Here is a 24481-nt window from a genome sequence, read left to right on the forward strand (position 1 = left end):
AGCATTAATTAATGGCAGGACTTCTTTGAGCAGTCTTGTAGGAATTGGGTCTAAAAGACACGTTGATGGTTTGGAGGAAGTAATTATTGAAGTTAACTCAGAAAGATCAATTGGAGAAAAAGAGTCTAACTTAACATCAATGGTACTAAAAGTAGCTGTAGATAATATTACATCTGTGGGATGATTATTGGTAATTTTTTCTCTAATGATAAAAATTTTATTAGTGAAGAAGTTCATGAAGTCATTACTAGTTAACGTTAAAGGGATTGTTGGCTCAGTAGAGCTCTGACTGTTTGTCAGCCTGGCTACAGTGCTGAAGAGAAACCTGGGGTTGTTCTTATTTTCTTCAATCAGTGACGAATAGTAAGATGTTCTGGCTTTGCGGAGGGCTTTCTTATAAAGCAGCAAACTATTTCTCCAGGCTAAATGATGATCCTCTAAATTTGTGACACGCCATTTCCTCTCCAGCTTACGAGTTATCTGCTTTAGGCTACGTGTTTGAGAATTATACCACGGAGTCAGGTACTTCTGATTTGAGGCCTTAGTTTTCACAGGAGCTACAGTATCCAGAGTCGTACGTAGTGAGGAGGTAAAATTATTAACAAGATGATCGACCTCTGTTGGAGTAGCGTTCAGATAGCTGCTCTGCTCTATGTTGGTACAGGGCATTGAAGATGATAACAGTGGGTGGATTATATTCTTAAACTTAGTTACAGCACTTTCAGAAAGACATCTACTGTGATAAAGTCTACTCTCCACTGCTGTGTAATCAATTATTGTAAATGTAAATGTTATCAGGAAATGATCAGACAGCAGAGGGTTTTCAGGAAACACTGTTAAATGTTCAGTTTCTATGCCATATGTTAAAACAAGATCTAGAGTGTGATTAAAGTGGTGGGTGGGTTCTTTTACATTTTGAGAGAAGCCAATTGAGTCTAATAACAGATTAAATGCCATGTTGAGGCTGTCATTTTTAGCATCTACATGGATGTTAAAATCACCCACAATAATTATTTTATCTGAGCTGAGCACTAAATCAGATAAAAAGTCTGAGAAATCAGAGAGAAACTCTGTGTAAGGCCCAGGTGGACGATAGATGATAACAAGTAAGACTGGTTTCTGAGTTTTACAGCTGGGGTGGACAAAGCTAAGCATCAGGCTTTCAAATGAATTAAAAGTCTGTCTGGGTCTTTGGTTGATTAATAGGCTGGTGTGAAAAATTGCTGCCACACCGCCCCCTCGGCCTGTACTTCGAGATTTCTGGTAGTTAGAATGACTCGGGGGTGTTGATTCATTTAAACTAACATACTCATCCTGCTGCAACCAGGTTTCTGTAAGGCAGAGTAAATAAATTTGTTGATCAATTATTAAGTCATGTACTAACAGAGACTTGGAGGAGAGAGACCTAATATTTAATAATCCACATTTCACTGTTTTACTCTTTGGTTCAGATGTGGATACTGTATTGTTCTTTCTTTGGGATTTTTTTATGTTTAAGTTGTTTATTGCTGGATTTTAGTTTGTTTTTTGTCTGTTTGGGAGCTGACACAGTCTCTATGGAGACGGGTTTGTGGGGGTTTGGGGGGGTAGCAGGAGGAGAGAAGCTGCAGAGAGGCGTGTAAGACTGCAACTCTGCTTCCTGGTCCCAACTCTGGATAGTCATATTTTGGGGGGTTTAATAAATTGGTCCATATTTCTAGAAATGAGAGCTGCTCCATCCAAAGTGGGATGGATGCCGTCTCTCCTAACAAGACCAGGTTTCCTCCAGAAGGTTTGCCAATTATCTATGAAGCCCACATCGTTTCTGGGACACCACTCAGACAGCCAGCAATTTAAGGAGAACATGTGGCTAAACATGTCACTCCTGGTCTGATTGGGGAGGGGACCAGAGAAAACTACAGAGTCCCACATTGTTTTGGCAAAGTTACACACCGATTCAATATTGATTTTAGTGACCTCCGATTGGCGTAACCGGGTGTCATTACTGCCGACGTGAATTATGATCTTACTGTATTTACGTTTACCCTTAGCCAGCAGTTTTAAATTTCCTTCAATGTCGCCTGCTCTGGCCCCTGGAAGACAATTGACTATGTTTGCTGGTGTCTCTAGCTTCACATGTCTGAGAACAGAATCACCAATTACCAGAGTTTGACCCCCGGCGGGTGTGTCGCCGAGTGGGGAAAAATGGTTAGACACATGAACGGGTTGGTGGTGTACCTGGGGCTTCTGTTTAGGACTATGCTTCCTCCTCACCGTCACCCAGCTGCCCTCTTTCCCCAGCTGCTTGGGGTCTGCCGGGGAACAGCTAGCGGGTCCTACGCTATCTTCGGCTGCACCAGCTACAGGGGCCTGGCTAGCTACGGGTGAATGAAGGGTGCGAAGCCGAGTGTTGTGGAAGTTTTCCACTTAAATAAAGCCTGCAGATGTCCTTTAAAATTAAAGCTTCCACAGAAAACCCTCTTTTGCCCTATGTCAGCTTAACACAATTAGACATGCACAATGAAGTTGTGCATTGTCTGTTAAAACTTCCCAGGGCTTCTCCCCTGGAGTAGTTTCACTCCAGGCCCTGTCTTAAGAAAAGGTAAAACATTAGCCAGCGGTGTGTCCTGCTGTAAATCATGTGATTAGATCCCACGATTAACCCTCTGCTGTGGAAAAACTGATGTAGATGTTAGCGCAGTGCATCTGTATGCACACTTTCTCACAGTGACCTCTGCACTGTAAACAATACAAGGTCATGAATAACACACCGCTGGTAAATTCAAAGACACAGAAAGTGGCAATTAAAAGGTTAAACCAGCATGGCCCAAAAGCCCATGCAACCTGTTGCTGTCACCTTTCTGCTCCTGTAAAAAGAAACATACATACATACATCCACCCTTTTGTCAGGTCAAGGTGGAGGTGCAAACTTGCATACTGGTGTCAAGTCAGTAAAAGCTTTTGTCAGTCCAGTCAGTCCCCATTTTTTATTTGCTGACAGTAGAACCTTTCGTGACGCAATAAGTTTCTACTGCCAGCAATGACGTCATTTCAAAAAAGAAAAATAATTTAGACTGGATTACCTCGCTGAATCCTTTTTGGCAGGGACTTGTTTTCTGATTGTCCCAAATAAGTGGCTTTCTCCCGAGCCCATTCTAATTTTTGGAGAAACTCACTTGCGATTGTTCAACATGTTGTGTAGCGCTTTCGATCCCGATCTTGCAGGCCTGCTTCAAAAAGAGAAAATTGCCAAACAAAAAAAAATATCTCAGTGCACTGTTAAAAATCAAAACAATATTAAGGCCTCTTTTTTGAAGTTGTCTAAGCATACTCTCTTAGAATGATGGATCCAAACAAAACTAATTGGCAGGTTCAAAATGGTACCAAAGGAAAATGCTAAATCCCCAAAACTTTCATCCACCAGTCACACACCTCACACAACAATATTCTATTAGATAATGAGTTTTGTTTTCCCCCATGTAACCAGATGTGTGTCATGATAAGACCTCCCCCACACATCAGAAACAAGAAACTCAATAATCTATTAGTCCCCACTCATCTGACCCCCCTGCAGCATCCTGTTCACCCCTGCTATGATTCAATCATCCTTCCCCAAAATAACACTAGTTCACTAGTCTATGTATCACTTCTTAACCCACTAAGTGAACCGGACAAGATGATGGTAACAGCAATGCATGCTTAAAATGCTATTTGGTCTTCATGAGCTTCATTGCATGTGTGTATGTGTTAGTAGGATTAATGCATTTTTCTGTTTGTGTAATTTTGTGTACCTCTCCTCTTTGCGGTGCTCCAGACACTTTTCAATTCTCCACGCAAGGCAGTCGTTTGTTTTTCTTCCCAGTTTCCTAAACCCACACTAAAACAGCCATGTTCTCCCCTGCTCCTTCCACTGTGGTCTCATCTCATCTCTCCCCCCTTGCAGCAGTCCAGTGAGTCAGTTGTCTTTCAGCTTTGTCCTGTGTTTTCCACTGTCTCATCTTGCCATTTTGCTCCAAAAGTGGCAAATGTCCAACTCAGACAGTCTTTTCAAAGGTCCATTTACACAAAGTGAAGTTGCAGCTCATTGGAAATGCACATCCATCCATCCAGTCATGATGATGCCATTTTTCTCCTTGCTGCCGCTGTCTCGCACAGCTGCTGCTGCTGGACCTTTTCTTCACTGCTCAGGACCCTGCTGTGAGCTCCTGATATCCATCTCGTTGTTCTGGAACTGCATTTCTTGTCTTCAGGGAGAGATTCTTGGAGCTTGTGTTCTCAGGGTGACAAACACATGGAAGTTAAGCTGTAAAACAATTCAGCCAAAACTTGGCTTGAGTGTTTCTAAATGATGTTAACCTATAATTTCTTCCGACTGCTGCACGTGAAAAATTGATCAGGGTCTGCTCTTCACCTGCAAGTGACACACTGAGACATTTTGATCATTCTTCTCATTGCTTAAAACAACACATCTCCCCTCTCTGGTTCTGAACTCCCCTTTCTTAAAAACCCAGAAAGATTGTAGTTGTTCTACGTTAAAAACCACCAAACCCTCTTCCTATTTTTATTGCTTATTTTATCAACAATTTTGCTAAAAAAGAAATTTTTGTGTGTCCACCCTAGGGGAGCTGGTGGCCTGCAGTACCACCCTCTCCTGCTAGTTGGAAACAACTTTTACACACATGTCTACACTCCTCTCTTTTTTTTTCCCTTTTTTCCTGTTCCCCATTTTCAACATTTTGAACCCCATTTTTCGCTGTTTTTACACACACATCAACTTTTCCCACACAACCACTCTCTTTCATCTCACACCACACATTTACTCAGTTCTTATCATACAGTCAGTTATTGAGTTTTGTCTCTGGCCGCCTGGTGGAAGGCCTGCCACTTTACTGGATCCAGTTTCCCATTACTACACGAGGCGTCCCCCGTGAGGCCCTTGCCTTCTACGGACCAAGGAACGAACACCGCCACTCTGCGCACTGTAGTACGCAGAAATGGTCCCCGACAGTGTACCCGAACCGCCGTTCCTGTGGCGTACTTGGACCGAACACAGGTCTGGGCCGGCTTCTCCCCAACTGCGTGTTCGAGCCACTGTCCTTGTGATGGGCCGTTCCCAACACAAGCCTGGGGTCTCAAACCACCAAGATTTTTTCCTCCGGAGTCGGCCAGCGTTCCCCCCCTCGGCCAGACAAAAACTCTCCATGACTGTATACAAGTTAGCTACAACTCACCCATCTGCAGGAGTCCCCTCAAAATCGATGATCTCGGTGGTGGCTAAAACACACGGCTCCGTGACTCCTCCATTTCCTTTGCTTCAACAGCCGGTAGGACAAAGGTACCTTTTCCCTCAGGGGTGATCAGCCCGTCCACGGAACCGTTGTTCAGTGACCACACGGACCACCCTGCTCACAGCGCCATTCTGTTGTGGAAGTTTTCCACTTAAATAAAGCCTGCAGATGAGCGGTAGCTAACATTCTTTAATCAAAACACACAAAGAACAGACAACCAAGCTTGATGGAGAGCCTGCATGACCACGGGGCAGGGTCAGCAGAGTCTCACTGAGCCTAGTGTGGCTCTCAGTTAAATACCTTCTCCAGGAACAAAAGGCAGTACACAGTTGTTTCACACCTTAAGGTTTACATCCCCTTGCTACCTCCCAGAGTCCTTGAAGAGACAAAAGACTCTCCCTCCTGTGGAGTTGTCTGCTTCCCCCAACTTCCTAAATAGACCCCCACCATTTGTCTTACAGTATTGGTGTGAGACATGTTAAAAATCCAGTGGCACCAAGGCATTATACAATAAAATAATGTGATTAATACATAAGTAAAAGAAATTCCATTACACGAGTCTCCAATTCAGTAATCCTGGCCTCCAGAGCTGCAAATATGCTACATTTGTTACAGGTATCATTACTGCTAAAGGAGGCCGAGGAGTAGCTAAACATCTGACACAATGAGCAGGAAAGTGCAGGAGGGACAGGTGAAGTAGCCATGGTGCTAACGAGTCGGCTACGAGCTAAGCTAGCGAAACAGTACAGAGACAGTGAGTGAATACTTTGGCTATAAATTACGTAGTGAGTACACAGAAAGGGTGATTCAGATGAAGCACGTTAAGATTATACTATGAAAAAGGGATGTATCAAAAGATTTAAATTACATCTTTAAAGCTGCTTAAGTTCAGGTTTTGTCTCCACAGTCCTGCATTTGGGTCCTCATCCTGGCTGCCACACAGCCAGACCTTAATGGATTGGATTTCATATAGCGCTTTTCAAGGCACCCAAAGCGCTTTACAGTGCCACTATTCATTCACTCTCACATTCATACACTGGTGGAGGCAAGCTACTGTTGTAGCTACAGCTGCCCTGGGGCAGACTGACAGAGGCGAGGCTGCCATATCGCACCATCGGCCCCTCTGGCCAACACCAGTAGGCGGTAGGGTAAAGTGTCTTGCCCAAGGACACAACGACCAGGACAGAGAGCCCAGGGATCGAACCGGCGACCTTCCGGTTGCACAGACGCTTCCCAACCCCCCTGAGCCACGGTCGCCCACCTTGACACAGAGTTCAAAGACAAAAACCACTGCTGAGCAAAAGGAACTTAAAGGCTAGTCTCAGTTTTGCCAGAAAACATCTTGATGATGCCCAAGACTTTTGGGAAAATATTCTGTGGAACAACGAGAAGAAAAGTTGAACTTATTGGAAGGCATGTGTCCCATTACATCTGGCATAAAAGTAACACAGCTGTAAACACATTGTCAGAAAAGGAACATCATACCAACAGTAAAATATGGTGGTGGTAGTGTGTTGGTCTGGGGCTGTTTCCCAGCCTCAGGATCTGGAAAACCTGCTGTGGCAAATGGAACCATGAATTCTGCTGTGTAGCAAAACATCCTGAAGGAGAATGTCCATCCATCTGTTTGTGACCTGAAGCTAATGTGCACTCGGGTTTGGCTCTGGATTCAAAATGGACAAGCAAATCTACCTGAATGGCTTAAGAAAAACAAAAGAAGATATTGGAGTAGCCTAGTCAAAGTCCTGACCTGAATCCAACTGACATGCTCTGGCTTGACCTTAAAAAGACAGTTCATGCTTGAAAACTCTCCAGTGTGAATGAATTACAACAATTCTGCAAAGATGAGTGGGCAAAAATTCCTCCACAGTGCTGTAAAAGATTTCCAGTTATCACAAATCCTTGATTGCAGTTGTTGCTGCTAAGATGCTAAGCTGGCCAACCAGTTAGTAGGTTTAGGGTCCAGTCACTTTTACACAGGGCCTGTCTTCATAATAAATGGCTTCATTTTGAAACTGCATTTTGTGTTAACTTGTGCTATAATATTTTAATTGGTTTGATCTGAAACATTTATGTTTGCCAAACATACAAATCAGGAAATCAGGAAGGGATCAAACACTTTTTCACACCACCGTAACTGTTTCCAGTCTTCAATTACAAAAGGTACTCACTCCCTCCACCTGTTTTCCTCCTCTCCCCCATTCAGGTATCACAATATCCAGTCATCCTGTCCATTGAGAACCACTGCAGTGTTGAACAACAGAGAGTTATGGCACATCATCTAAACCACATTCTTGGTGACAGGTTGTTGAAAACTATACTGGATGGCAAGACCCCCATCAGACTGCCCTCTCCTGAGGTGAGGGCTGTAATCTATTGTCCGACTCTAATGCCATATCATTTGATAGAAATGCAAATTATCAACTACTAGAATGCTAAATTCAAAGAAACCCCGAACACCTATGGTATATGTTAAAGATGACTTTTTGACCCCTGTGTTAGGATCTTAAGGGGAAGATTCTTGTGAAGGCGAAGAAAGATGGTGGTTTAGAGCAGAGTTTAAGTGGGGTGGTGGAAGATTCTCTGAATGGGGAGGTCAGCGATGAAGATGAGGCAGCTGAAATTGATGAAAATCACCCACACCATGAGAGTATCCATCGCAGACTCAAGGTGGGTCTAGATGTTTGACACAGTCTCACAACTTTTTGTCCTCAACCCCAGACAACCCACTATGCATGTGCTGATGATCCAGTCTGATATAGATTCAGGATAAACTCCAGTAGTCAATTTTACACTGATGTTAAAACCTGGAGGCAAATCAGGAAATGGACCATGGTCTATGAATAAAACCATTACTAGATTAAGCTAACTCCAAAACAGAAGCACTCCTTTTGATTAAATAAAATCTTGTAATGACTGAATTTACTATATTTTAGCTGGGACTTGGAGCTGAGACTGTTTAGTCTAGGTTATTTAACAGCTTTTCTGTAGCATCTAGTTCAAGACTATACTAGATACTCCTCATGGAAAAGTAACTCTACCAGCATAATCAACATCAACTTCAAATCAATCATTGAAGAATGTAACCATTTAATGAATATTAAAGGTCTACAATTATTACTCCCTTGATAATCTTTGCCCTCCTTGGAGATCCTCCCAGGGATCACTGAAAGTCATCCTCTAGAAAGGTGGGGTTTCACCTTTTTTCAAAATGAAGTTAAGTGTTCCAACCATTCATTACACGAGAGATGGGAGGAGAGGTCACGGGATTTACTCAAGATCATTTGTTTTGATCTCTACGATAAATCGCTTGCATAGAAAACTGTTTCCTGATGAAGTCAAATGCTTCTTGATCCATGAGTCTTATCAGAAGTAGTCCTTGGGAGAAGTTACAGTAACCTGCGGTTTCCCAAGGCATGGTTGTAACCCTATTAATACATATACTATATATATTAATTTACCCTGTCCCAATTGCATCCGTCATCCGCCATCGTACCACCCAAACAGAGCACTTTGATGGGAATGGGAGGCAGTGGCTTCAGCTTTCCGACCACTCTTCTCTGGAGCCTGCTCCCAGTCTGGATTTGGATGACAGATACCGGGTCTACTATTAAGATTAGGTTTCAAACTTTCCTTTTTGCTAAAGCATATAGTTAGGGCTTGATATGGTGACCCTGAATCCTCCCTTAGTTATGCTGCAATAGGTGTAGGCTGCTGGGGGATTCCCATGATGCACTGGGAGTTTCTGCTTCACTCACTATGTGTTAATAGACCTCTCTGCACTGAATCATATTAATCTCTGGCTCTCTTCCACATCATGTCTTTATCCTGTCTTCTTAACCCAACCAGTCAAAGCAGATGACAGTTCTTCCTGAACCTGGTTCTGCCAGAGGTTTCTTCCTGTTTTTCATTTCCTAAGTGTCAAACACCTCACACAAGTTTGTCACAAGGCTGAAACAGCCATGAGTACTCAATGGAACTCAAAGGTAGACCCACCCAGGGAAACAGAACAGGAGTCACAAGGAGGGGGCTCACTAGGAGAGAGGGAAACAGAGTTGGTGTCACTGGTCCAGGGGAAAACCTTCCAGTTACACTGATTGGAGGTGGTGGACTTTGCTTACTTGAGCAGAATAGAGGGACAAAGGACCCCCTGGTGATCCTCTAATCACATGAGCCAAGGTGTGAAAGCGGGTGTGGGACCTAATCAGCCAGGGTTTCGGGTGAGCTCATTGTGAAACCTGGCCCCACCTTGTCATGTGAATTCCTGAGGTCAGATGGCCCAGGATGTGAGTGGGCGTTAAGGCGTCCACTCACATCCTGGGCCATCACCAGGGGGTCCTTTGTCCCTCTTTGGGGGGATACTCCCACTGGGTTTAAATCTGGGACTCTCAGCCATTTGACCTTAGAACTGAAGAAGCTTCTCGGATGAGAGGTGAAACGTCTTCAAGCAACTTAAAGAAGTCCAGATGCTTTTCTTTGCAAACTCCTTTGACTTTGTCTCTAGATGTATTAGGGAGTGACAACCCCTCACCCACCGTGGGCAGCGAGAACTGTCCCACGGTTACTGGTTACAGTTCTGGGTCAGGCCACCATGTTTCCTCCCATTAACAAACACTACTGTGGGAGATAGGGCAGCAGCATTGCTACGGGAGGAAATAAACACACTGTTAAAGAAAAACAGCTTGTGGCTTTGTCCTATTCTTCACCTGGAAGAAAATAAATGTAAATGGGATAGGAATAGGGATAGCTCAGTAGGTAGAGTGGTGGCACCATGATTGGAAGCTCGGGGGTTCGAATCCACTGAATGACTACCCTGAGGTACCCCTGAGCAAGGTATCCTCCCTACACGCTGCTCCCCAGCCGCCCAATACCTGCCCACTGTTTCACTGAGTGAATGGGTTAAATCCAGAGAGGAATTTCTGCACGGTGATCAATGAAGTATACATTATTATTATTATTATTATTAACACTTTGGTGACTTTTGAATGCAGCTGGCCAGGGAAATTTTCAAAATGTGATGGCACAGCACAGTGCAAGCTCCATATCAGCTGTTTAGAGCTGCTAGACACTTTTCTAGCTCTAGAGATGTTTTTGTTCAGTTCTAATTTAAGAAAAGACTGTCCAACGGTGGTTACATAAAGAGACAACGGGGGACACTCCCTTTCAATCTGAATGTGCTTTTTCTGTCTTGTCTTTTTAGAGGTCATTCAAGTGTCATTCACCCAATGACACGCATATTCATGCAAGCTTTTTCCTATACCTGAGTGCCTTCTCTAACATTTAGACACACATTCAAACTCCAGTAGATGCATCAGGAGCACCTCCGGGTTCAGTTGAAGGATACTCCTTTGACTGAGACTCCAAGAGCCACAAAACAAATGACCATCCTATCCGGTCTTTAAGTCTGACGTCATTAGCCGTACCTGGGCCCAAACTCCGCTGCAGGTCACACGATCACTGTCTAAATCCTTTCATCTGTAAAAAATGATCAGTGTTGCTGCTTTACCAGGTGTAACAATTAAGTTTAACATCCAGGCATCCATGAAAACAGGATTTATTAAATTTAACGAAGTTAGAAGTTAGCAGGAAGTTAGCTCACTTGTTTCCATCTAAATATAATATACCATGTCCTGACAGAGATTTCTGAAACAAATTAAGATGTACAGCTCTGCTATCTTCTATCTGCTAATCCAACATAAATGAAGACAGAAAACTAAACAGCAGTGACATTTGTAGGGTAACTGAAGTTGGGCTAGCTGGTAGATGATAATAATAATAATAATAATGGATTGCATTTATATACTGCTTTTCGAGACCCTCAAGGCGCTTTACAATTCGACAACTCAATCACTCTCACATTAACATACTGGTGGAGGCAAGCTACAGTTGTAGCCACAGCTGCCCTGGGACAGACTGACAGAAGCGAGGCTGCCATATCGTGCCATCAGCACCTCTGGCCATCACCAGTAGGTGGTAGGTGAAGTGTCTTGCCCAAGGACACAACGACCAAGACAGACAGAGCTGGGGATCGAACCGGCAACCTTCCGGTTACAAGATGAGTTTGTTGGGAAGCATATAATGATGCGCTACGTGATCACTAGTGACACAGCTATGTTAGCGTACCATAAACACAGTGAAGCTGGAGGATGAACGCTAACTTTTTTCCACTCGATAAAAGTTAACGTGAGGGTTCCCGATGGTTAGGGACAAATGCAATCGCATGGCAGGATGCTGTAAACGGACCAAACTTCAGTCAGGAGAACAACTGAGATAATCCATCCACAATACCAGGTTAGTCATTAATATACTGCTGCATGGGCTGGGCTGTAGTTACATCACAAGGTTTTGTAAACTGAGCTTTAAAATGATTAGCGGTAATAAAAACCGAGGGAGGCCGACAGTGATCACCAGAGATGGGCAGTAACGCGTTACTTGTAACGCGTTACTGTAATCTGATTACTTTTTTCAAGTAACCAGTAATGTAAGGGATTACTATTGCAAAAACGGTAATTAGATTACCGTTACTTTCATGTAGGAACGCTGCGTTACTGCGTTACTAAAACCGTGATTTTTTGCGAGAATGTCTCATGACAGTGACGTAAGCGAGTGAGACGTTCGTGACAACAGCTGTCTGCAGATCATAATATATCGAGTGCGGGACAGAGTGTAGCATGCAGCGTTTAAAGCGTGTAAGTACTGACCTTATTTTGAGTTTGATTCCATAAAAAGTGACAAAAACATTAGTGTCCGTTGTGCGTGGGAAGAAAACTTCTTTTTACAGCGAAAAAACCCCTAAACTTCCAAGCAAGCACCGAGTGTACTACGACGTAATGTGAAATTCACAGAGAAACTTGCGGATTCTTCCACCGACCGCTGCGGCACACCTGCACCAGGGTAAACCTCCGCCTACCCCAGTCCTGCTTTACAGGTGAAAATAGAGCAACTAGTCTTTGATTTTATTTATTTTCTGCTGTGTTTCACTTGCATCTATTTGAAAGAGTGAGTGTAAACATAAAAAAATATTTTATTTTATGTGCTGGAATGTGCAGAAAATAGGTTTAAATGTTAAACAAATTTCTTCCAGTCAGAGAATGTTGCATATAATTAAGTTTTTGCTTGATGCATAAAGTTAAAAGATTAAAACTAATAAAAAAAGTTTTAAAAAGAGACTTTTCCATTTGATTACATTTTGTATGATGAATTATGCAGAAAAAGTAGAATTGGGCTGAAAGATCTATCGCTTTATCACCTATTCAGGTTGTAAATCGTGTTTTTAAAAAGTAACTAAGTAACTAAGTAATTAATTACTTTTGAAAATAAGTAATCAGTAAAGTAACGGGATTACTTTTTGGGGGAAGTAATCAGTAATCAGTAACTGATTACTTTTTTCAAGTAACTTGACCAACACTGGTGATCACTGACTGTTTTTAGGGGCTTGTTGAGATTAAATAGAACAAGATACAAAACATTAAAACATGTAAAAAACACAACAGCCTTATTAAACGCAGAGTAGTTTGGGCCCGGAAGCAGGATTCATCAGGTCATCACTTAAAGACTGGATTGATAGATAACCCACTCTATCTCTGAGCCACATCTGCCCCTGTATACAGATGTGAAGTTTCTTGCTTGCTCTTCCCTCTGGTTTCTGCAAACCTAGTGAGTAAAAGTATTTTGTCTGTTCATCCTTTTTGCACACAGTTTTCTTCAGATGGTCTGCAGCTTATAGTGTGTGGATTTTCTGTTTTTTTATTTGTTTCTTGTTTGTTTTTTTCCTTCCTCCTTTTATATTTGTGTCCAGTGTTGGGGAGTAACGGAATACATGTACCGTCATTACATATTTAAAATACAAAATATAAGTAACTGTATTCCATTACAGTTACCATTTAAAAAGGTGGTATTCAGAATACAGTTACTTTGTTGAAATAAATGGATTACACGGTGGTCTTTTCCTGTTTCATATGTTAGGCTGTGCCCTCTCTATTTTTGGTAATTCCACGCCGGTGGAAACCCGTATTGTTTGGAGTTTAGTCTGTTACTATTTTTACCATTTCTTCTTGGAGCAACTGTAACCCACATAATTTCCTTAGAGATTAATAAAGTATTCTGATTGTTTCAGGATGACCTGCAATTATCCAATGACACATCTGCTTACCTGTATCTTTTGTTCGTTTCTCCTCCTCTTCTTTTCTCTTTTTTCTAAACTGAGCACCTGATGGCTTTGAACCTTTCTTGTCCATCTTCCATTGGTTTTAATTTTGCACTCCAGTATGAACACCCATCCCCCAACCCGAGGATCACCACGACATAACCTAATAAACCTACACCTTAGTTCACAGATTCGCTTTGTCTAGGGTGTATTTCTGGGGTTACACACAACCCAGGATTCAATCATGAATACATAATGGGCTTGGATTTACAACATTACGAATTAAATGTGTTCTATTTGGAAGCAGCCGGCCCCTCCCCTTTCGACGGGTTGTGTGTGAGACTTTAAATCATCAAACTGTAAATTAGAAATTTTAAACTGTTATTGATCCCTTTACCCCGAGTCCTAAAGTGTATATTTATTTTCTTACTCTTCTTATATATATTGTTTGTTTACTTGCACTGCTGTAACTGGAGCCTCGTCGTCTCGTCTCTCTCTATGCTGTACTGTATGTAGCGGAGATGACAATAAAGTTTACTTTGACTTCAGCAGCGAGCAGGCGCACAGAGGGCTCTCGCGCTCACTTTTTCCATATAGAATTGTTTTTATTTTTGTTTTATTTTGCGGGTTGGTTATTAGATGCTGCTCCAACCAGCCAGAGAATCCCCTGCCGCCCCGGCCTCACCTCCCTGTGCCACAAGCAACAGGTGCACCTCGCAAACAGAGGGCGCCCTTACTCCCAGCAAATGGGTGATAGAAAACTGATCAGTGCCTATGACATCCCCAGAATTCGCTGGCATGATGTCGGGGCAGCATGAGTACAAGCAACTTTTTTTTTGCCAATGCCCGTGATGCCGCCTCCACCACGATGCCGCCCTAGGCAACTGCCCATGTCGCCCATATCAAAAACCACTACTGGGTATTGGTATGGTGAGTGGCCTTCAGTAATTATAATAAATAACACAGCAGTAGTACATTCATGTAGTTGTAAAAAGCATTATAATATATTAAGTAATCCAAAGTATTCAGAATACGTTACTCTCTATAAAGACACATCTCCTGGATGCACTGGTACGCATCTTTAGTGATGTATCCTGGGGTCATCAGCTGTTTCGGGTCTCACAACATCATACACCCTCGCCCAGGCGACCCAGCCGGGGGTGATCAGGCCCCGACTTGCGTACCAGTAGCTACCCACGGATCAGCCCTCTTGATCCACAGCCACCTTGTGGCTTTCTCTGCCGCTTCACTCACAGCCTGGATGGCCCTCTTCTTGGCTACCCCAGCCACGCCCAGCCGGCCTAGGACTTTGGAGAGTGATCGTCCTGCAAAGCCCCTACAACCCACTTCTATGGGCTCATAGAAAGTCTTCCAGCCCCTTCCCCTGCACTCCTGCACTAGTTCCTGGTACTTTCCTCGTTTCCTTTCATTGGCCTCCTCGATCCGCTCTTCCCAGGGCACTGTGAGTTCCAGCATGATCAGCTGTTTTGAGGCCTCAGAAATAATTATCATGTCTGGCCGGAGGGATGTTTTTGCAATGTTCTGAGGGAACTTTAGCTGCTTACCCAGGTCAGCCTGTAGCTGCCAATCAGAGGCTGTGTTGAGGAGGCCGGTTGTTAAATGTGGGCGCACCTGGGGTTTCTCTCCGGGCTTAATGAAAGAAATTGCCTTCCTCGGAGCATGATGATGCTTGCTGGTGCTGAGGCAATCTTTTCAGCAACTACTCTGAGCACCTGGTCATGCCGCCAACGATACCGACCATCGGCCAGGGCCCTTGGGCAGCTGCTAAGGAGGTGTTCTAGGGTCCCTCTTCCAGAGCACAGGGGACAGACAGGTGTCTCGCTCTTCCCCCACAGATGGAGGTTTGCTGGGCTTGGCAGAGTGTCGTATACTGCCTGCACTAGGAATCGGATCCGGTGGAAGTCTGCCTGCATGATGTTTGCCCAGGTGACCTTGCGCTGCAAGGTGCTCTCCCACCTTGTCCATGCTCCCTGCTGCTTAAGGCCTACAGCTCTACTTACTCGCTCCTCCTCCACACCTGCTCGGACCTCTTCCTGGAGTAGCTGATGTCTCTCCTTTCCCTGTGCCCTGCTGACCTGGGCCTTTGGGAAGTACCCCAAGCCTGCTCCCCCTGTTGCTAAGACCCCCACCAGTGTTTTCTGCCTTAGGCGTGACTCTGCCACCTCAACTGCCTTCTCAGCCTTCCACTTTCTTCCTGTCCTTACCTCAATACCTGCTGATGCCACCTTGCAGTCTTTAGAATCTCTGTACTGTAGGGCTTCTCATGTGCGTGCCACCTTGAACTCTTCTGTGAGGCCACTGAAGGGTAACTGCAAGCTGTTGCTTGCCCCATACAAGGCAGCGCTGGTGAGACTGCGAGGAAGTCCCAGCCATTTACGAAGAAAGCCACTGATCTTCTTTTCCAGGGATTCCACAGTAGTTATTGGAACTGTATAGACAAGCAAGGGCCACAGGATTCGGGGCAGGATGGAATGCTGGTAGATCCAGGCTTTAAATCTTCCAGGCAGGCCGGACTTATCCACCTTAATGAGCCACGCTCGCAGCTCCTCATTTGCCTTCTGAATGGCAGTAGAGTCTTTCAGGCTGGAGTCAAAGAGTTTCCCCAAGCTCTTGACTGGTTGTTCCGTTATGGATGGAATAATGGTTCCTGAGATTGAGAACCAGAACTTGTCCGTCACCTTGCCCTTCTTCAGTACCATCGATCTTGACTTGGAAGGTTTAAAACTCATCCTTGCCCATGAGATGAGTCTCTCAAGACCTTGCAAGATCCACCTACACCCTGGGACTGATGATGCTGTAATGGTGAGGTCATCCATATAGGCCAGGGGTGGGCAATTCCAGGCCCCGAGGGCCGGTGTCCCTGCAGGTTTTAGATCTCACCTTGGGTCAACACACCTGAATCACATGATTAGTTCGTTACCAGGCCTCTGGAGAACATCGGGACATGTTGAGGAGATAATTTAGCCATTTAAATCAGCTGTGTTGGTTCAAGGACACATGTAAAACCTGCAGGGACACCGGCCCTCGGTGCCCACCCCTGATATAGGCTCTGATAGGGGGCTGACGAATACCTGACCAGCGGCCCTCTGCACTCCACCTCCGCAGCCTTTACCACCATGTTCATTGCAAGGGCAAAGAGCGTAACTGAGATGGTACAGCCTGTTATTATACCTTTCCCGAGGCGGTGCCAGCCTGAAGTAACTGCCCCAGAAGTGACCCTGAGCCTGAAATTGGCGTAATAGTCCATGATCAGGTCCTTGATCTTGCTGGGGACATGGTGGAGGTGTAAAGCATGCTCAACCAGTTTGTGTGGGATCGACCCATACGCATTAGTCAGGTCCAGCCACAATACAGCTAGGTCGCCTCTGTTCTCATGGGCTTCTCTTATAAGGTGTGTAACTACACCAGTGTGTTCTAGGCAACCAGGAACTCCTGGGATCCCCCCCTTCTGAACTGATGGATCAATGTAATTGTTTCTAAGGAGAAACTCGGTCAATCTCTGGGAGACAACGCTAAAAAACACCTTACCCTCCACGCTCAATAGCGAGATTCTCCGAAACTGGTTTATGTTTTTCGAGTCCTCCTCTTTGGGAATCCAGACTCCCTCTGCGTACCTCCACTGATCAGCGACTCTCCCTCTCCACCATATCACCTTTAAGATCTTCCACAGGTGGCAAAGCAGCTCTGGGCAGTGCTTATAGACAAGGTAGACTGGAGGAGGATGCTGAGTGGGTTGCCTTGATGACCTCACACACCTCCTTCAAACTTGGCTCCGTCAACTTGAACTCTACTGATGGTGGGGCAGGGTTGATGAGAGCTTTGTTTGGTCCCAAGTCTTGTTCCCTCAGTGGGTCACTCATGGTCTCATGAAGGAAGTTATTCACCTCCTCTGCTGAGCACTCCAACTGGCCGCTTTGCTTAACCCCAAGCAATTGTTTGGAAAAGCGAAAGGGATCAGCAATAAAAGCTGCACGTTTCCTGGCTCTCTCTCTTCCCCGCCTCCTGTGCCATTCTGCTCTACGGAGGGTAATCAGCTTCTTCCGCAAGATGTTATGCAGTTCCTCTAAAGCTTGCTTCTCCTCCGCATCAGTGTTCTTAAACTGCTTCTTAAGGCTCCTAAGCTCCTGGCGCAGTCGATGAATCTTCATGGCCCTGCGGTTCATGGTGTAAGGGGTCTTGTTGTTACACTTCTCGGTCAGGCCGAACCTTTCTGAGGCGTAGCTGACTATGATGGTGGTCATTGTTTTAAGCCTGCTGTCAACATCTCTTTTGGCCACAGCTTGTATGATGTGGGAAACATCCTCATCAAACTTCTGCCACTCGCTCCGGCTGCTGGCTGGGGGCCACTTAATCCGCTGTTGTGGAACTACACTGCTTGGATTGGAATAGTCCGGTGTGTGGAGGGACTGGGCTCTGTGGGGTGCCTCCGGGCCAGGCTCCTCCTGCGTCTCACCAGGTTCAGGACCCGTGCGTTGCACCTCACCTTACTCCAAACATTTCATTCTGGCCTGATGGACCTTTAGGCCACGCTGGTTCTTACACAGCTTGCCAAAGATACATGTCTTACTCGTAGTCCTTTCCATTGCGTTGGTCGTTAACCTTGAGTCCGTCCGATTGGAGACCTCATCCTACCCCCCTCTCGGGATCTCCTGGGGGTATCTTTCTGTAGGGCTTTCCGTAGCTTTTTGGGGTGCTTTCTCACGAAAACTGCAGACCGGGATGCTAGCCCACCCTGCCCCTAGAGCCATCTTTCCGAGCTGTCATCTGTCTCTCCAGTGGTCACCAAACTTTTCTTGGTTTTCACCTAGTCTCTTCCTAGGCGTCACTGGCTCAGCCATAGTTTAACTATAAAGACACATCTCCTGGATGCACTCATTGAGTAACGTAACGGAATACGTTGCAAAATATATTTTGTGGCATGTAATCTGTAATCTGTAGTGGAATACATTTTAAAAGTAACCTTCCCAACACGGTTTGTGTCTGATGTATGCGCTTCATACCTATGTTGAGCACACTCAGATTATATATTTATTTGACTGCTCTGTCTAATCAGAGGATCGCCCACCGGATTGTGGAGGCTTGCAGCAGCAAAGGTCTGGCAACATCATGGGCTCTATTTAAAAGGATTTTTGTAAGAGATAATTTGTGCTGCAAACAGTTGGCAAATTCACTCACGTCAGTTTTGTTCTTGTGTTTGCATGTGAGAGTCCCTTCATTTGCTCATTCTGCCCTTGTTGCTGGGTCTGCCATGCAGTAGCATAGAACAGAACAGAATATATTTCAACTTTATTATCATTACACATGTCACAGGTACAAGGCAACGAAATGCAGTTTGCATCCATCCAGAAGTGCTTTAGCAATAATATAGATATATTACAGAATATAGATCTGTTATAGATGTGTTACAATGTACACGGTATGAAGGTATGTTATGAATATACTATATGTACAGGCTATAACTGTAGTGAGTGTACAAGCTATGTACAGGCTATGAACAGGTTAAACGTATGGTTATAAATATGAAAAGCTATAGCAGATTATAGATATACAATTGCGAGAATTAATAAACAGTTGTAAAACTATAATTATTGTCTTGTACAGTATGATTGTCTATACACCATTTACAGTAGTGCAGTTGAGATCACTGAGATATATGGATACAGTACAGTTGTTATATAAAGTGCTAGTGGTTGTGACTGGTGGTTCAGTCCATGTTATTATTGTGTGTATGAGGGTACAGTCGGCCATTTGTTTGTTTTGTCCATTGTGTGTGTGTTCAGTTATAGGTGGTTGTGGGTGTGTGTATGTCCAGTCCATGAGTTTAACGTGGGTCAGATGTCAGGAGGCAGAGTTCAGGAGTCTGACAGCTGTAGGAAAGAAGCTTTTCCGGTACCTGGTGGTCTTAGTCCAGAGGCTCCTGTAGCGCCTCCCAGAGGGCAAGAGGGTGAAGAGTCCATGTGCTAGGTGACTGGGGTCTTTGATGATTTTCCCAGCCCTTTTCAGACACCGCTTCCTGTCTTGTATGTCAGTAAGTGGTGCTCCGGCGATGCGCTGGGCAGTTTTCACGACCCTCTGCAACGCCTTCCAGGCCGAGGCAGAGCAGTTCCCATACCAGACTGTTACACCGTTGGTCAGGATGCTCTCGATGGTGCAGCGATAGAAGTTCACCAGGATGTCTGAGGACAGGTGGTTCCTCCTCAGAGTCCTCAGGAAGAAGAGGCGCTGGTGAGCCTTCTTGACCAGGTTGGAGCAGTTGGTCGGTCGGAGATGTGGACTCCCAGGAACTTGAAGCTGTTCACACGCTCCACAGCCGTCCCCTTAATGTAGATGGGTGGATGTGGGTCAGCATTCCTCCTGTAGTCCACGATGAGCGCCTTGGTCTTCTCGGTGTTGAGCAGCAGGTTGTTTGTGTCGCACCACTCAGCCAGACGATCCACCTCCTCCCTGTAGGCGGCCTCATCATTGTCATTGATGAGGCCAATCACCGTGGTGTCATCTGCAAACTTAATGATGGTGTTGGAACCATCAGCAGGTCTGCAGTCGTGGGTGAAGAGGGAGTAGAGGAAAGGGCTCATCACACAGCCTTGTGGTACACCGGTGATCATTGTGATGGTAGATGAGCAGCGATTATCCAGCCGGACATGTTGGGGCTGGTTGGTCAGGAAGTCCGGTAACCATGACAGGGGATTTCTTTAAATCACCCCGTACTTCTTCAGCTGATAACACCTGAGTTAGAAAACACAAACACTGCAGTTGTCTTTCACTCGCGAGGGGCAGTCATGGAATGCAAGATCTGCGTCTCATTACTGCCTGCGACTTTTATTTATACAGTTCTGTGTCTGTGTGTGTGTGTGTACAAAGATAACAACGTCACTCAGAGCAGCGGGTTTTTCCCTTTTCTACATCTGTATGTTCTCGTAAAAGAGCTGAGGTTTCTCTTCTCTACATCTAAATGTTCTCTGAAAACAGGAAGTCGTTAGTAGCTGAATAAGTTCATCACACAAGTTACTAGGTGAAAAGTCACGTAGACATGTGCTTAATGATAAATGAAAGAATACATTTCATGTAGCTGATCACATATATACAATTTTTCTTCTGACAAACCATTTGCAGATGAGGGAACTGATGCCCAGGTCTGTCAGTTTCCTGATGAGTTGTGAGGGGTGGATTGTATTAAACGCTGAACTGAAGTCTGTAAACAGCATTCTGGCGAAGGTGTGTTTATTGTCCAGGTGTGAGAGGACAGAGTGGAGCGCGATGGAGACTGCATCCTCTGTGCTCCTGTTCTGACGGTAAGCGAATTGGTGGGGGTCCAGGGTGGGGGGAGACAGGATTTGAGGTGTGCTAGGACCAGCCGCTCCAACCACTTTGTGATGATGGGGGTGAGTGCTACTGGGCGGTAGTCGTTGATGCTTGATGGTTTGGAGTTTTTGGGTATCGGAACGATGGAGGTGGATTTGAAGCAGGGCGATACCACAGCGTGGGCCAAGGACAGGTTGAATATGTCTGTGAGCACTCCTGCAAGCTCCCCAGAACACGCTCTGAGAACACGCCCAGGGATGCCATCAGGATCTGCAGCCTTGTGGACATTAATCCTCAGCACTGCTCCTATATCGGTGGGGGAGAGTCAGTGGTTGGTGATCTGGAGTCACATCTGCTTTAGTTGCAGTTGTTGGATTCAGTCGTTGAGGAAAGAGACATCAGAGGATGCAGGGGAGGGTTTGATGGTCCTGTAGTCTGTGATGTTCTGGAGTCCTTGCCATATACGTCGGGGGTTGGAGTTGAAGAAGTGTCCTACCTTCTTTTTCTAGTGGTGTTTGGCATTTTTGATGCTCCTCTTTAGCTTAGCCCTGGCTATACTGTAGGCCTGTGCATCCCCTGACCTGAAGGCGGTATTGCGGGCCTTCAGGAGGAGACAAACATCCCAGTTCATCCAAGGCTTCTGGTTGGGGTACATGGTGATCTGTTTCTGGGTGGTGACAGTGTCTGTAGTCGTAGAGATGTAGTCCAGTACAGATGAGGCGTACTGGTCTAAGTCTGTGTGGATGAACATATTCCAGTCTATGTTACTGAATCGGTTCTGAAGCCCTGCGTCTGTCCCCTCTGGCCACACTTTATTTGTCCTCACAGCAGGTTAGGGTACTAATGGTTCAATTCCAATTCAGTGGCTGCTCTGCACGGTGTGTATGTGTGTCACATACTGTATGTGTTGTGCCAAGTAAATGGACTCAAAGGTAGCAAAATGCTATGACTATAACTTCTGTTCCCTAAAGGATAAGAATGAGATAGGTTGTTTTCATCATCCATATTAAATCAAAAGTGTTGAATGAGTTGTGTTGGAAGTTGATGATAGTCCTGATTTCAGTTCTGTTTTTATTAGGTTAGCTTATTAATATTAGTTCACAATGCTTAAACGACCTCTCTTGCAGGTGCTATATCTTTCCTCAAAACTGTTTGAGATTTAAAAGTATTATTCATAAGTCAGATTCGCATACTGATAGCCTTTCTTTTTGAATTACTGTATATGTGTATACAGTAAGCACAGAGCAACGTCTTTAAAGTGGACGTGAAGCACTGTATGTTTACTCTATTGAGCCCTGCTCCCAAAACCTCACATAGATTTAACAATGTCTGTGAAGTTGGATTTAAGAAGAACATGCTTAAATTGAAAGTTTTTATAACATGTTTAGCATCACTGAGTTGGTTGGTTGCTGCTAACAGACTGACTTTAATTTATAGTGGCGACCTAGTGATAGAACCAATAACTCACTGGAAAACAAGGGGACTAAAATTAAACGCAGTCTAAGGGGTCTGGTGTTTGAGTCACCAGCCTGACAAGCTGGAGGTCTACACTCCAGCTTTTTCTCACTAGACCAGGTGTACCAAGATGTGCAGTCAGCTGGCAAAGAAGATGTTGCACTATTTTATCAGTGCCAATTTAAACGGTAAAATATTCTTTTTCCAAAAAAATGACACATTGTACTTCTATAACTGTAGTACAATGTCTTAAATTGAAACATTTATGGTAACATTGTACATGGTCCCTTTTTAAATAAAATCAGTTAAAATTAAATTCAAGCATAAAAAGGGCGCCTAAATCAAGTGATGAATGAGTATTTTCTTTGCACACTGCTGACAAATTAAAATTGTAATTTTAGGCACCTTGTTACTGGTAGGCTGTTGTAAAAACATATGCTTTGTGCCATTTTTTCTTGAATCTATCATAAATGTAAAAAAACAACAAAAAAACAAAACAAAAAACCCACAATTGCCGTACAAATGTAATTATTCCCAAAGAACTTTTAGCCCCAAACCTGGCATGTCTCAGCGGTGTGTTATTAAAAACAAATAGGAAAGTAGACAAGTGAAGGACAAAAGAAGTTTTATAAGTATTAGATAGGTGCCTGTCCAATCAGTGGCAACAGGTGATAGATTTGAAATTTTAGGTTCAAATTTGCATCAGTATATACAGAGGTGGTCATTTTTCTAATTCACTAGCTGGGCCCACGTCCTCATTACCTATTAAAAGGCTGTTAAACCAAAAAAGGTGAATGCTTGGACATGAATTGAGCTGCAGTTTGGGGAAGGCCTCGAAGGGGACTGGCGCTGGCTCCTGGGCCTGGCAGATCCCCACGCGCTAAATAGAAATGAAGAAGTTAGAAAACTGAGAACAAGGAGGGAGGGAGGGTGGGGCACGTAAACGAAAATGAACAGCTTGCAGAACTGGGGGAACCTATATAGATGACAACCGGAAGGAGCGTGTTTGGGGGCGTGGTCCTGCTCCTGAAATTCCGATACATAATCTCCAATAGAATATGAAGAAATGATGGCTGACTCAACACATTTGCACAGCACTCTATGTATTGGCTCGATATACTGGCTCTGTTTCATGCAGATAACTTGGTGAGCAAAGGGCACTTAAACTCATGTTTTTATGAAGTATCTGAGAAGCATGAAACCCCACAAAGAGAGTCCTGTCCACATGGTCAGTAGCGGTAAAGCCAGCCTTGCAGTGATGGTGTGTGCTCCTACTACTACTGTACTGTGGTGGTACTGAGGAATTCTCTGAAGGCTTGTGGAGCAGCTCTATCAACTTTCATGTGAAAACAAGCAGTGGTACCTTGCAGGTTAGTTGGCAGCACACCTCATTTTGCTTGGTGTTGTGGTCAAGTATCACTTACACAGTTCAGGGTTTCACCGTGCCTGCTGTATCCACTGTGACAGGATTCTTTGCATCACAAGGAGTTACCCTATCATGTGTTCAGGGCTGAAATAAAAGTACGCTGATGTTAATACAGAGCCAGTTCATTGGTCAAACTCAATGTTGCAATGTGACTTCACTGTGTAATGATCCAACCGAATAGCCTATGCCAGCTGACTTTTGACAAAAGCCAATGCACACCCTGGATAGATTACCACTTTGTTACAGGGTTTAAACAGACATAGAGAATCATTCACAGTCCTAGACCCAATTAGGCTGGCTCTAAGTAATATCTGAAAAAACAAACTATTTTTCCCCACCTTTTATCATGATTACCCTGTACTTTTCAGGGCATGGGCCATATTATGGAGTCACTTGATGTACAAAAACGTTTCTTGGAGCCATATCCTAAAGGCCAGTCACATGAGGCATGAAACTGTGGTAACTTGTCCAGTCTCTACCAAACTTAACAGTCATGATGAGAGAGCAACCCCAAACAGATTAATATGCCCTTTGTCAGCAGTGGTTAGAGTGCCGCCTAGTGGGAACAGGAAATACGCAGCAGGTTGTAAACATCATTCAATCTATATGAAATTTTAACTGCTGTTGTCACACATGATCATGATCATCATTACTATTTGGTCAGACGGTATTTTCCATCACCACCCAGTTGTCATAGGACGTGTTATTCCTTTTTGGGGGCACTCAAAAATTACTGACATTTTGCGGACATGTCAAGTCTAGAGGTAATTTACATATTTTAATGGTTTCAGACATGGGTGGGGCAAAATGGCTCAGTATCACCCCCTATAAATACGAAGAAATTGAGCCCACGGGGTGGGTGTG

General features: G+C 44.5%; 1 protein-coding gene and 1 pseudogene across 3 annotated transcripts in view; one reads left to right on the forward strand and one right to left on the reverse strand.

Moving 5' to 3' along the window:
• plcd4a (phospholipase C, delta 4a) overlaps positions 1–24481 on the forward strand; it is an 81084-nt gene that overhangs the window by 37204 nt on the left and 19399 nt on the right. For all 3 annotated transcript variants that reach the window (XM_005463671.4, XM_005463672.4, XM_025902691.1), the window contains exons 9-10: positions 7474–7626; positions 7770–7937. In XM_005463671.4, coding sequence (XP_005463728.1) covers positions 7474–7626; positions 7770–7937 — 321 coding nt within the window. The remainder of the gene's footprint in view (positions 1–7473; positions 7627–7769; positions 7938–24481) is intronic.
• LOC112843740 (uncharacterized) lies at positions 14541–17699 on the reverse strand (annotated as a pseudogene).

This window comes from Oreochromis niloticus, linkage group LG23 (assembly GCF_001858045.2).
Source record: "Oreochromis niloticus isolate F11D_XX linkage group LG23, O_niloticus_UMD_NMBU, whole genome shotgun sequence".
NCBI classification, from domain to species: domain Eukaryota; kingdom Metazoa; phylum Chordata; class Actinopteri; order Cichliformes; family Cichlidae; genus Oreochromis; species Oreochromis niloticus.